General features: G+C 39.6%; 1 protein-coding gene across 1 annotated transcript; it reads right to left on the bottom strand.

Annotated features, from left to right (window-relative positions):
- Nucleotides 1–4,498: 4,498 nt before the first annotated feature.
- LOC113657047 (calpain-2 catalytic subunit-like) lies at nt 4,499–10,813 on the bottom strand. The gene is made up of 12 exons (XM_027168583.2): nt 10,553–10,813; nt 10,249–10,318; nt 9,681–9,799; nt 7,469–7,602; nt 7,170–7,338; nt 6,971–7,051; nt 6,638–6,729; nt 6,403–6,477; nt 5,939–6,096; nt 5,535–5,692; nt 5,372–5,383; nt 4,499–4,792 (listed from the first exon to the last, which is right to left on the bottom strand). Exons 1-12 carry the CDS (start codon nt 10,724–10,726, stop codon nt 4,601–4,603), a joined length of 1,434 nt encoding a protein of 477 aa, XP_027024384.2. The 5' UTR covers nt 10,727–10,813; the 3' UTR covers nt 4,499–4,600.
- Nucleotides 10,814–13,970: the final 3,157 nt, after the last annotated feature.

The raw sequence follows: 13,970 nt of genomic DNA, 5'->3' as shown, positions 1-13,970 counted from the left end.
CCATTCCCAAGCTGATCCGCAAATCCCAAGACTCTTGAGAGTGGATAAGAGAGTCTTGTGGTTGACCGTATCAAACGCTGCTGAAACGTCAAGGAGGATAAGAACGGATGACAGTTTGGCTGATCTAGCAGTATGTAGCTTCTCAGAGACATCCAAAAGGGCTGTCTCTGTAGAGTGAGCTGCTTTAAAGCCAGACTGGTTGGGATCTTGGAGGTTGTTCTGTGAGAGATAGACAGACAGTTGATTATAGACAATGCGTTCAAGAATTTTTGAAAGAAATGAGAGAAGTGATACCGGTCTGTAGTTACTGAGTTCTGATGAATCCAGAGCAGGTTTCTTTAGGATGGGAATAACCCTTGCTCTCTTCAAAGTAGTTGGTACCTGACCAGATGCTATGGATCTATTGACGATAGTGGAAATGAAGGTCAAGAGGTCTTGTGAGATGGTCTGGAGCATAGTGGTAGGGAGTGGATCAATGGGCAGGTGGTAGGATTGCAGGACTGGATGAGTTGCAAAATCTCTTTTGCTGCCACAGTTGAGAAATGTGACAACGAAGGTGTAGGGGAATGCATACTCTGAGATGTAAGTGCAGTCGGGGCTGAAGTGAAGGTCCGGCAGATTTCCACAATCTTCTCCTGGTAGAAAGAAGCAAAGTCTTCTGCAGTCGGGGAGGATGAAGAAGGTGGAGCCGGGGGGTTGAGCATAGAAGAGATGATGTGGAATTTCCGAGGGTCATGTGAGGAACCTTCAAGCTTTTCCTTGTAGAAGGAAGTCTTGGCAGAAGTCACATCTGAGGAGAACTTGACACGAAGTGTTCTCTAAAAATCAAGATCTGCATCAAGTTGTGATTTCTTCCACTTTCTCTCTGATGATCTTAGCTCTCTTTGATTGTTGCGCAGCACATCTGAAAGCCAAGGAGCAGAACAAGAAGTTTTCTTGGGTTTAGTTAACATAGGGCAGAGGAAGTCCATAGTTGAGGAAAGAGATGAGAGGAAAGTATCTGTGGCTGAGTCCAAGGGTAGTGAGGAAAAAGACACAGTATCAGGAAGGGAAGAAAGAGTGCCAGAAGCTACAGATGAAGGGAAGACAAAGTGAAGGTTGCGGCGAGTAAGAGCGAGGGGGTGAGAGGTAGGATAGGTAGAGTGATGGTGAAGGATACCAGGTGATGATCAGAGACATGTAGTGGGGTAGCAGTCACATCTGTAGCTGGAGAAGGACGGGTGAAAACCAGGTCCAGGACATTGCCTTCTGTGTGTGTGGGGATGTAGCTGTTGAGTGTGAGGGAGAAAGAGTCGAGAAGAGACAGGAGGGAAGAAGAATGTAGCTTGTCAGAGGGGAGGTTGAAGTCACCAAGCACTGTCAGGGGGGAGCTATCGGAAGGGAAAGCACTAAGCAGTGAGTCCATTTCTTCCAGGAAGTCTCCTAGGGGACCAGGAGGGCAGTAGACAACAACGATAACAAGGTTGATAGGAGAGGTAACTGAAATGGCATGGAATTCGAAAGAAGAGATGGTTAAATGAGAGAAGAGGAGAGGTGTAAAGCACCATTTAGAGTTATCACCCTGCCCCATCCAGTCCCCTCTGCTGCAACCCCCCTTCTCTGCTTCCACCTCATCTCTCTGCACTGCTATCAGCTCACAGCCTACACACAACACACCTAACTCTCCCCACCATTTCCCTCCAACCCCCACTCCAACCAATACACACTGCCCGTTAGAGAAGCCCTGGTGAGAATGGAGGTCAAGAAGATCAAAGTAAGGAAGGCTGTGGGTCCAGACGGTATCAGCTTCAGGCTCCTTAAGACCTGTGCAGACCAGCTGTGCGGCATATTGCTGTACATGTTTGACCTGAGCCTGAAGCTGGGGAAGATGCCACAGCTATGGAAAACATCCTGCGTGGTGCCTGTACCAAAGACGTCATGCCCAAAAGACTTTGGGGACTACCGACCAGTAGCACTGACCTTGCATCTAATGAAGACATTGGAAAGGCTGGTGCTCACTCATCTCCGACCTCTGGTGAGCCCATCAATGGATCCACTTCAGTTTGCCTACCAACCTGGCATTGGAGTGGAAGACGCTTTCATAATCTTCCTGCATCGGGCTATTTCGCACCTGGAAAAGGCTGGGAGCCTTTATACAAGAGTCATGTTTTTTGACTTCTCTAGTGCTTTTAATGCCAGCCAACCTGTGCTCCCGAGGGATAAGATGGTGTACATAGGAGTGGATCATCATCTGTCTGCCTGGATATTGGACTACCACACAGACCGACCCGTGACAGTGAGTATGACTTGGTTGTCTGCAACACTGGAGCCCCGAAGGGAATGGTTCTTGCCCAGTTCCTTTTCACCGTCTGCACTGCAGACTTCATGTACAGCTCAGCAACCTGTCACCTGCAGAAGTTATCTGATGACTCTGCCATCGTCGGTCTGATCACAGATGATGATGACAGGTAGTACAGAGGACTGATCCAGAACTTTGTGGACTGGTGCCAACGGAGCTGCCTCCAGTTAAATGCGGGGAAAACCAAAGAACTGGTGGTGTATTCCCGTAGGCACAAACAAACTTCATTACCCCCAGTGATCATTCAGGGAAAGGACATTGTGAGAGTGGACTTACAAATACCTGGGAGGGAATTACAAATACCTGGGTGTTCATCAGCAAACTGGACTGGACAGACAATACTGAGGCAATCTACAAGAAAGGGCAGAGCAAACTCTTTCTCCTGAAGAGACTAAGGTCTTTTGGAGTGCAGGGAGAGCTACTGAAGACCTTTTTGACTCAGTGGTGGCCTCAGCCATATTCTATGGTGTGCTATGCTGGTGCAGCAGCATCTCTACTGCAGAAAGGAAGAGACTGGACAAGCTGACCAGGAAGGCCAGCTCAGTCCTGGGGATTCCTCTGGACACTGTACATGAGGTGGGAGAAAGGAGGATGGTAGAAAAACTATCATCATTGCTGGAGAATGACTCTCACCCCCTGTATGAAACGGTTTCATCTCTGATCAGCTCCTTCAGTGACAGACTGTTTGCATCCTAAGTGTCTGAAGAAGCAATACAGACACTCTTTTCTCCCCACTGCTATTAGACTTTACAACCAAAGCTGCTCCCAGTGAACCAGTCACCAAAATACACACTGGATTACTGTTTAACTGCAATAATAACGATAACAAAAATGTGACAGAAATTTTAATACCGTGCAATATTACCTGTATGCAATATGTCTGTTTGTGTAACTACTTACTCGTGGTCTCCTTTTTTCTTCTCTGTATTTATACATTGTGTTATGTATATAATGTATATTATATTATGTCTTTATTTTTTATTTAATTGCAATTATTTCTCTTTGCTGCTGTGAGCAGAGACATTTCCCCATTGTGGGAGGAATAAAGCTATATCTTATCTTATCTTGTTGTGGAGATCACCATCCTTTCTTTTTTCCCATATTTCTTGAAGTGAACAAGAAAAATGAAATGGAGTTATTCACATAACTGAGAAACCGCAAACTCTTCTGTCCTTGCGACTGTACCTTAAAGTGCTGGAGTTACGTTGTTCATTTTTGGACATTTTGATATTATGTGGTGTGTCCACTATTCAAGTCCCTGTGAATACGTTTTTGAAACTAAATTACTAGAACAAACTCATTAATACAAAAAATTACCGAAGGTGCAGTTAAAGAAAATTAAATCAACACCTTCTGACAAGATCATTCTTTCTTTTCCTTTAATGAATTTAAGGAACTTTGTTCAGACCCTCAGTTAATTTTTGACGCCACTATGAGGACTGACATCCTCCTAACATCAGCTGCATTTACAGTTACAACGTTTGGCAGATGCCATTATCCGGAGCGACGTTCTAATGTGCTTTGAAGTCCCTATCAAAGAATACATGGTTACTAGGTTATAGACTTGGGTTACCATCAACCTAAAACTCTGTTAGGAGTTTTTTTAAATACAGGAAGAGGTAGGTCTTCACCCATCACTTAAAGATAAATTGTTTTTAGTCTCTTGGTGTCAAATAAGGTGATCGTATAGTATTATATTTCTGACACGCTGTGCTGATTATCACCCTGAAAAAGCCCCAAAGCAAAGCTGAAAAAAGTTACGCCATGGTGCAACACACTTACATGCTATATGGCTGGTAATGTAGTCTAAGCTGAGTGTTGTAACCTATGCACATTACATTGAAACAAAGGGCTTAGGATCTGGGTGTTAGTACTTCGCAATCTGCAGAAAACCCATTAAATTTAATCACAGAGTTCATGGTAATGCGACACCTAACCACCTTGGAAATATGTTGGGCCACAAGAACAGCTTGGAACTGGAGCAATGGATACAAACCTAGTAAAACTTAGAATTGATTCACGCTTCCATCCACTATCAAACTATTACCCAAATATAATTATGCAAAAAACTTGCATAAGCTAATTAGAGCTTCAATTATGTTTTTAATTAGAGCTTCAATTATGTTTTTATCAACAGCTATACAAATGAAAACTCAAAAGCAACTTTCAATTGAGGCATTATCCTTTTTTTTATTTTTATATGACTGCTTAAACATACAACAGTATTGGCAGTCTTGTGACTTCAACTCAAAATCATGCAGCCTACTTCTCAGAAAACACACGCAACACGAAGTTGGCTTCTTTGTTCGACTCATAAGCGGCAGGAATGATCACATATTCAGCAAGCGGAAGGTCGAAGCGTTGACACACCTCCCGCCTGCACACAAATTCGCTTTGAGCCACCGGTCTACGCAGATCTTCAGGTCCAAGGCAGACGTCCTGCTTTCCTTTATACTGCAACACACAACACACAGAGTGATTTGTATAAACATACAGGATATATTCTAAAATGGTCTTGTAGTAAAAACTGTTGTAAAAGGCAACACTATTAAATAATGGTTACACAAACTATTGTGTATGAAACAACCTAAATTAATTTGCTTGCACACTTGTTTGCCTAATTATAAACCATCAATACACAGTAGGTTACAGCTGAAGCAGTGCAAAGAAATACAGTCTGGTTGACGAGTGGATCTGTTCTCCTTAATGCTACAAACCTGGCATGACATGGTATGTGAAACAGCTTGACCCTTGCTGAACGCCCTTAGCCTTATCCCCCAACACCAGTGACAAGAAGATGGAGATCAACTCAATAATAATATGACCATGATTATGGGATATGATGTTCAAAAAGCACATATAGGTTTGATCCTCAAATATCTACAAAGTTTTAGCCTCATACTGTACTGTATGCTTCACAAATGTGGTGTGAAGGTAGAGGGGAACAGAAGCTGGCTCAAGATCTTCTGGTCCTGGTCACAGTATACCAGCTACTTCAGAATGGATTACATCACTGCTACATGCAATACACACCTTATCTGGAACCTGCAAGGAAAACACACACCAAAGATAATGCCATTATAACAGTGATTTATTATTATTTATTAGAACTTTCCTTAAACATTCTCACAAGACCTCTTCACATACTAGCAAATGGTGCACCATCCTTTCACTGTTACTGAGATTATGATGTTACCTTGTAGATGTAGAAGCCAATTTTGTAGTTTTCGACTCCTTTTTGTTTGCCTTGGCGCGCACCTTTCTGCATCAGTGCCACAAGTGCTGAACATTTGTTATCACCCTGACTGTCGATGTCCAGTTTCACCCGATACTGTGGGTTTGTGCAGAATGTAGCTGCAGAAACCACAAACACATACATATATAAGTGTTGGAAATTGCTTCAAAGGGAAGTGGAAAAACTTTATAATAACTCATTATAACCAGATTTGGATGATAGTTGAGACAACAATGTAAACAGAATGCCAAAATTATTAATATAAACATTGTTAGGAAATCTATATAATTGTGATATTGACTTCAACTGAAAATAGATACATTTAACTACCACAATCTCTATAGTGTAGGCTATTAGTCAGTCACCTGCGAGTTTCAGGCAGCCACCAGCCGTAGTGCCTATTTTCCAGGTGCCCTCGAATTGGCAAGCGTTCCAACATCTCAAATCATCACTTGGAGTGTCTGGAGTCAAGTTGCAAATCTCTAGCTTTGAATAACGCTGAATGTAATCTTCATATGTCATCCTGATTAGGGGAAGGGGAAGGGAGAGAGAGAGAGAGAGAGAGAGAGAGAGAGAGAGAGAGAGAGAGAGAGAGAGAAAGAAAGAGAGAGTCTTTAATTAACCAGTCTTTAATTAATCTAATTGATTACATGACTAATTAGTTATAAATGTGTTCCATAAAGAATGGACTGTTAGTGTAATGCAGTTGATACTGTAATTTTAAGGTGACTTTTGTCTTTGTGAAAGAGATTTAGAACATAAATGGACAAGCTGTTGTAAAAATAAATAAAAAAATGTGAAATAAGAAGTAATGGTGCCTGATCCTTACCAGAACTCTCCATCATCAGCTTTGTAATTTAGCTTGGTCTTATCCTCTTGTGAGACTTGATCCCACTTTTTGGAGCTGAAGATGAAGACAAGATGGATTTTGTCCAGTAGAACATTATCAAATAATGATTACCTTTTGGCACTTTATGGAATTAAAAAAGTTTGATTGTGTTACTACTTACCCACAAAATATTTTTATAATTATATCATTTTGCAATGATCAGTCAACAGCTTACCCATCACTCCAGGCACCGTTCCACTCCAGGTAGCCCCAGGGATTTCTGAGACGGACCAATTCCACGACTTTATCACTCTCCCTCACTTTCACCTACAGCAGCAAGAAGGAACCAGTAAGTATGCTTTGTACAGAAGTTCCTAATAAATAGTAAAGAGAGTGTAGTTTACAGTAGGAGTACATGAGTGATGTGGCCTGGGTGGGTCTGAGATTTGGGCCATGTGCTATAGATTATAGCCTGTAACTATAACATGAATACTGTTTGTTTTATGTGTATGTGCAGGATAAATGCTTCAGAAAACGAAAGAAAGTGGTTGTTTTCTCAGTGTCTGACCTTCTGTGCAGCAGTGATGGAGTAGGCATGTGTTTTCACCAGCTGCTCTGCGGTCTCGTGTTCTTTTTGGTCTTTGCTGGCCTGTGAATAAACAAAAAAATCCAAATGCTCCATCAGGTAAAGTTTTATTGCAGTCTGAACTCCAAAAAAAAGTTTAATTCTTAATCATTTTAGGTAATAAAGCTGCTATATAACATACAGAAATGGAGGTGCTGAGCAGAGAACCCCGATTCAGAGCTTTCTCCATGATGTTAAACAGGTTCTGCGGGGCTTTGTTTAGAGGGAAGTACTCTGCAATTCCTCCTGTGAAATCCTCATTGGCTTCACTGGCAAAACCTCCAATGAGATTCTCATAGCAACCGTTCACCCTTTAAATAAGTTATATGAGAGCCTTCAGTGATTTTTCTATGCATTACTAACTGAGAGTCTACATTGGATTAAGAAAACTTAATCCAAAGCATTATTTATGATAATTGACATAGTAATACACACACTTACTTAGCATAAGCCTTCTCCAGGAGCGCACTCCAGAATTCAGTTTGGTCTTTAGACTTCACAAAAAGCAGCCTTCTTTTAATGGTGGGAAGCCTGTCGTCAACAACGACGTCTACCCACTGGCCGTACTGCCAGAGCTGGGAAGGTAAATAAAGACAAGGCACGTGAAATCAATCCGTAATGTCCGAGAACCAAAAACACAGATTGGGTTAAGTGGCCATAGGGAAGAGATCATGGTACAACCCCAGCAATCCTAGCAAATTTAAACTCACAACCTTCCAATCATAGTAACACATTAACCACTATTCTAACACATCCCATACAGAAGATCATTGAAACATGAGAAAAACTCCTTGAACCCTAACAGTCGTTTAGAAATTCTACCTTTCTATGTGAACTACCATAGATCTATACACTAGATGTCACCTTGTATAAGGCAATACATTGGAACGAATGCGTCACTAGAGCCGCCATCTTGGTACAGGGGACCCCCTCCTCTTAAGAAATCAGCTTCAATGTAGGCAAATAAATAAAATCACCATAAATCATCATGAATGCGATTTTCTAGGTTGTTTTTTTTTGGTTCTTTCCAAAGGTCAGACATTTATTTTTCATTGAGTCCAGAGAAAATTTAAGGTTTTGATATTAAGATAATCTACTTTTTCAAAATATAATGCATAGTGCTAGTAGGTATAAGTTTAACAGTTACATTCTTCCACTTGAGTAAACTTCAAATGAACAATCGCTACTTACCTTATAGCCTACTGCATGCAACACAAAATGTTTAAATTAACATGTATAGCCACACCATTGTAGTAAATTGTATTGGTTATAGTTGAGGTGCCAAAGACTGTTCAATCTTTTATTTATTCCTGTCCTACAATACTTTTGCCTCATTAAATATGTAATAAAGTCACATAAACAAAAAAAACAAAAAACAAAGTTTGACTTGTGTGTTACACTGCCAAGCTAACTGGTGACATCCTTCCAGGACTGTAAGCTGAGTTAACCATTTAAAAACTAAGTGTTTAGTTTCCCTGCAACAACTACATGACCTTACACAGTTTCTTCCTGACACTTTTGCTCTGCAGTTGCAGAGTATGAACCTTTGCGACATGGTGTTGTCTCAACATATGAAAGGTAAAGGCAACCAGTGAAATTAAGCTAAAGTGATGGTTGTCTATGCCATCTTGAGTCTCGACAATGTGATCACGAAGACCAAATGTGTCATATTATAATTTTTTTTTTAATTAACATACGATAAAAAAATCCAAAACCTTTTCAGGCATAATGTCATTAAATATGTCCTTAAGTGAAGTAACTTGATAAAAGAGAATTCTGCTTGTGTTAAGTCCAGGACAATCTAATAAAATATGTTTAACAGATAAGGGAATCTTACAAAACATACATAAAGTTCGGTCTTTTCACCTTTAAGCAAAAAAAAGCAGGGGTCAATTTTTTAATGTCATTTTTAAGAGCTTCGGAATCTACAAACACTGTCGGTTTCCCTAACTGTCAAAAACTAATAAGTAACAAGCATGGATTAGCTGTGGTCATTAACCAAGGACTTAAACATACCAACGTAATCAGAAATATAAATTCCTAACATTCAATGTAATAAAACACATTCTCACTTGTGAAATGTAATCCCTTGCTGTCTGGTTTTTATATTTTTTTTGTTTGAACAACCAAAAGCAGCACAGAAGTCTGGCATCATCCATGAATTTGAAGTACAAGACACCTGTACAAAGATGGCAGCGGTTCTGACGCATTTTAGGACCCCAAGGCGACATCTAGGTGTAGATATATATGGTGAACTACCCCTGTCCTGCATTAATATATACATTTTAATATATTATATATTTACACTATATATTATATATTTAATTTATTATATATATATATATATATATATATATATATATATATATATATATATATATATTATATTATATATATATATATATATATATATATATATATATATATATATATATATATATATATATATATATATTAATATATATATATATACTTTCTTCTTTTTCCCATCTGTATAGCAATTATTATTTTTGTCATTGTACTGAAATTTGATTCTTAGATATTTTGAAACTTTTTTTTTACGTTTTTACTATTTCTATTTTTAGGACTCTTTAGGACAGATGAACTAAATTCAACTGAAATATGAATTTGAAAGTTGAGCTTTATAATTTACCTGAAAGTGAAAGATGCCAGCATACTTATCCTCAAAGTTCTGTTCAGGATAAATCACACGAGCGAGAATGTGTTGGTCCAGAGTGAGAGCAGCAATAGCCGCCATCAACCAACAGTCACCTAGAAGGGTCAAAGGTCACTAGATATTTACTCTCTTTACCTCATTTTATTAGTGGATTCATGAAGAAAACATTAGAATCAAATTTAGTATTTTCCAGTAACAGCTTTCCACATGACAGCAGTACTGATGGTACTTGTTTACAAGTCAAACCATGTGATTGCATGACATTTAAAATAAAATTGTTTTCTCAAGATCACAAGAAAATAAGAAAAATTATGTTGCATGGCCTCTTATGACTTCTGTTCCCTGGTAAAAGACCTGATTAACTTGTTCAGTGACTGTCAAACAGGTGGTTTACAAACACACAAAAAAAGGGAAGCTAAACCACCTTTAATAGATGTGCACACCTGTATGTGGGTGAAAACAAAAAAGGAAAACAATGCCATAAGGTGTGTTTTATATTACACAATACAATAATATAGAGCTAAATAATGTGCTTTTTTTTTACCCAGTTTTCCTTGACAGACATCGGCACGTGTGGCTCCTGCGATAATGAACTGAGGTTTTTGACATAAATCCTGCAAGACAAATTAAAAACTTCACATTTATGTAGGATTATACAAGTATTTATGTACTGTTGTAAAGTTCACACCCCACCACATACCTCAGTTATCTGTATTCAATATATTTTTTCAGCATCCAAATTCACTTTGAGGTTTTTCCAAAACCCAAAGACTTTAAAACAAATAAATAAATAAAATAAAATAAAAAACACTAAAAAGTAAGTTGTGTATTAATTCAACAGCACTTACCCCAGGCCTTTTCCATTCCACCCCTTTGGTCTTGTCTGCATTGGGTCCTAATTCATTACAGCCCAGAGACTCAGGCGCAGCTGGGAAGTGAGGATCGCAGAATAGCTTCTTTTCCCTCAGACATTGACTCCGGAGGACCTCGTAGTCCTGATCCAGGTACTTTGATACAGACATGTTTCTGCCTTCTGTTGAGACGTGTGTGACAAAGTGTTGTTGAATGCGTTGTTGTCATCAAAGTGAGGATCAATTAGTTTTGGTTTCTCCTCCTCTGGGGTGTGGATTCCTGAGATATTCAAATACAATTCTAGAGAACAGAATATTAATAATGAATGTTACAATAAACAAACACAGAATGTAAAATATTAGGAAAATCTAATGCAACAAATGAAATTAAGTTCTTATTAATTATTTAAAAAAAATACTGTTTTTCCAAGTCAAGTCAAGTAGCTTTTTATTGTCATTACAACCATATATAGCTGTTGCAGTACATAATGAAATGAGACAACGTTTCTCCAGGATTATGGTGCCACACAAAACAAAGACAGAGCTAAAGACAGTAAGTAGTCCTAACCACCTAAAGTGCAACTGTGCAACCTGGTGCAAATAGCGCAAGACAAGACAAACAAGATAGACAAGACAGTGCGGGGGGAAAAAGACAGTGCAAACAAAAAATTACAAAACAATACACAAAAGACAAGAAACAGAAACAGCGCCGACCAGTGTAAATACTGTATGTTCAGACAATATTACGTGTGCAGAAATACTGAAATGAACCCAGTGTTATAGCAGCAGTTACCTGAGATATTGTCAAGGGTTGTGCAAAACAGCAATCAATCAACTGAAATGTCTGACAGAATGTGCAAATAGCAAAAATATATATATATGTGTGTGTGTTGTGTGTGTGTGTGTGTGTGTGTGTGTGTGTGTGTTGTGCTCAGTACAGTTCAGTTCAGTTATTAAGGAGTCTGATGGCTTGTGGAAAGAAACTATTACACAGTCTGGTCGTGAGGCCCACATGCTTAGGTACCTTTTTCCAGACAGCAGGAGGGTGAAGAGTGTGTGTGAGGGGTGTGTGGGGTCATCCAGAATGCTGTTGGCTTTGCGGATACAGCGTGTGGTGTAAATGTCTGTGATAGAAGGAAGAGAGACTCCAAAGATCTTCTCAGCTGTCCTCACTATCCGCTGCAGTGTCTTGCAATCTGAGATAGTGCAGTTCCCAAACCAGACAGTGATGCAGCTGCTCAGGATGCTCTCAATGGTCCCTCTGTAGAACATGGTCAGGATGGGGGGAGGGAGATGTGCCTTTCTCAGCCTTTGTAGGAAGTAGAGATGCTGCTGGGCTTTCTTGGTGATGGAGCTGGTGTTGAGTGACCAGGTGAAGTTTTCCTCTAGATGAACACCAAAAAAATGTGGTGCTCCAGACGATCTCTACAGACGATCCGTCGATGTTCAGCAGAGAGTGGTCGCTCTGTGCTCTCCTGAAGTCAACAACTATCTTTTTAGTTTTATCAACATTCCAAGAAAGGTTGTTGGCTCTACACCAGGCAGCTAGTTGTTGCACCTCCTCTCTGTATGCTGACTCATCATTCTTGCTGATGAGACCCACCACGGTCATGTCATCGGCGAACTCGATAATATGGTTCGATCTGTGCATTGCTGTACAGTAGTGAGTCAGCAAGGTGAACAGGAACAATGTTCCATAATTTTCTCTAGAAAACACCATTAAATATATGCATAATAACTGTAGACATTTGTTATAGCCTATAATACATAATAGCCTGTTGGTCATATTAACCAATGTTTATCTTCTGTCAGTTTGGTATATTTGGTATATCTACGTAGGTCAGATGTTTCTTTACCTCCTCAAGCCACTGTAACAGGAAACAGGAATTCAATTCAAAAGGCAGGTGAAGGGGTTTCTCAGGCCACCACACACATATATTCACAGATGCGTGACTAATGGAGAAACCTAATGAATGAAGATGTTTTCTATTGGTCAATGGAATGACTTTGTGTTTGTTCTTTAGGTTAATTTTGTTCTTGCATGCCAGCAGAACCTGATGTGTGCTCTGTGTTTTACTGATTCAAACCATCCACAAGATGGCAGGCAACTGATGGCAATACTTGCTGACAGGTACACACTTTTACCTGCCATGCCCTGCCTCTTTCCCCACCCTCTGCCCTCCGACCTTCACAACCTGAGCATAAGCTCAGTCAAGCTGCACAGAGATGCAAACACTCTTTACCACGCTCTTTGAAGACTAGCACCTGAGACCAACCTGTATCAAGATGTCTAACATAGCCCATGTGCTGGCCAAAAGGAAGGACAAAGAGGAAGGACTGGGAGGCAATGACAATGCCATTCCTTTCAATAACCAGGATTTTAAAAAGCTGCAACGTGAGTGCTTGGACAGTGGCAAACTCTTCTGTGACTCCACGTTCCCTGCTGAAGCCCGCTCTCTAGGATACAACCAGCTGGGACGATATTCTTCCAAGACCACAGGAGTGGAAAAGGCAATCGTTAAGAACTATGACGGCGAGTGATAGATAATCTGTACCTTTGGGGCATTTTTTCATATGTAAATTAGACAATATTGTTTTTCTTTTCCTTATTGTGGAGATCAGACAGTGCTTTACTGTATCACCAATGTGTACAGCTTCAGAATAACTCCAACCTAAACTCATCACAAAACTTCTTGCCCAGAGCAGTTATATTCTTCTTTAAATTGCATCGTTAAGAGGTGACCGATATCAATATAATATACAAATACTAGATAACTCAAAACTACCACACCGTATAATGATCCTGTGTGCTTTACTTAGAAATCAATTAATTATTAATAACAGGCAATGACACACAACAGCTCAATTAGAGCCAAACCTTGAAGGCAGCTAAAACTAACATAGCAATATGCTGTTATAACTGAAATAATTAACAAATAGCATAATGAGTGGCATAATGGCTGCTGTTACAGCACTAACTTATTATTTCCCTTTAACAGCATATCCTCAAAGATGGCAGCTCCTTGTTGATTAAAAATTATAATTTTAAAACAATTTACATTTAATGTTGTGGAAGACTCACAAAGTAACCTGGTTCCTGTTATGATCTGTTATAACCGTTATAAACAATCATTCTCTCTTCGTCCTTTCTTTTTCTTTCTTTCTTGAAATGAGTAAGAAGAATGAAATGGAGTTTGTCACATAACCGAGAAACTACAAAATCTTCTGTCCTTGCGACTGTACCTTAAAGTGCTGGAGTTACGCTGTGCATTTTTTGGACATTTTGATGTATTATGTGGTGTGTCCACCATTCAAGTCCCTGTGAATACATTTTTGAAACTAAGTTATTAGAACAAACTCATTTCAGTCAGGACCACTTGAGTCAAAATAAAGACAATTCTTTCGACATATATTT

The sequence above is a fragment of the Tachysurus fulvidraco genome, chromosome 1 (assembly GCF_022655615.1).
Source record: "Tachysurus fulvidraco isolate hzauxx_2018 chromosome 1, HZAU_PFXX_2.0, whole genome shotgun sequence".
NCBI classification, from domain to species: Eukaryota; Metazoa; Chordata; class Actinopteri; order Siluriformes; family Bagridae; genus Tachysurus; species Tachysurus fulvidraco.
Note: the sequence above shows the minus strand (reverse complement) of the source record. Positions and strands in the feature narration are given on the sequence as shown.

Coding starts and splice junctions, on each gene's coding strand:
- LOC113657047 (XM_027168583.2), bottom strand. CDS start 10,726: ATGTCTGTATCAAAGTACCTGGATCAGGACTACGAGGTCCTCCGGAGT. Junction 9,800..10,248: donor TGTCTGTCAAGGAAAACTGG/GTAAAAAAAAAG, acceptor TGACCCTTCTAG/GTGACTGTTGGTTGATGGCG. Junction 6,478..6,637: donor AACGGTGCCTGGAGTGATGG/GTAAGCTGTTGA, acceptor CTTCATCTTCAG/CTCCAAAAAGTGGGATCAAG.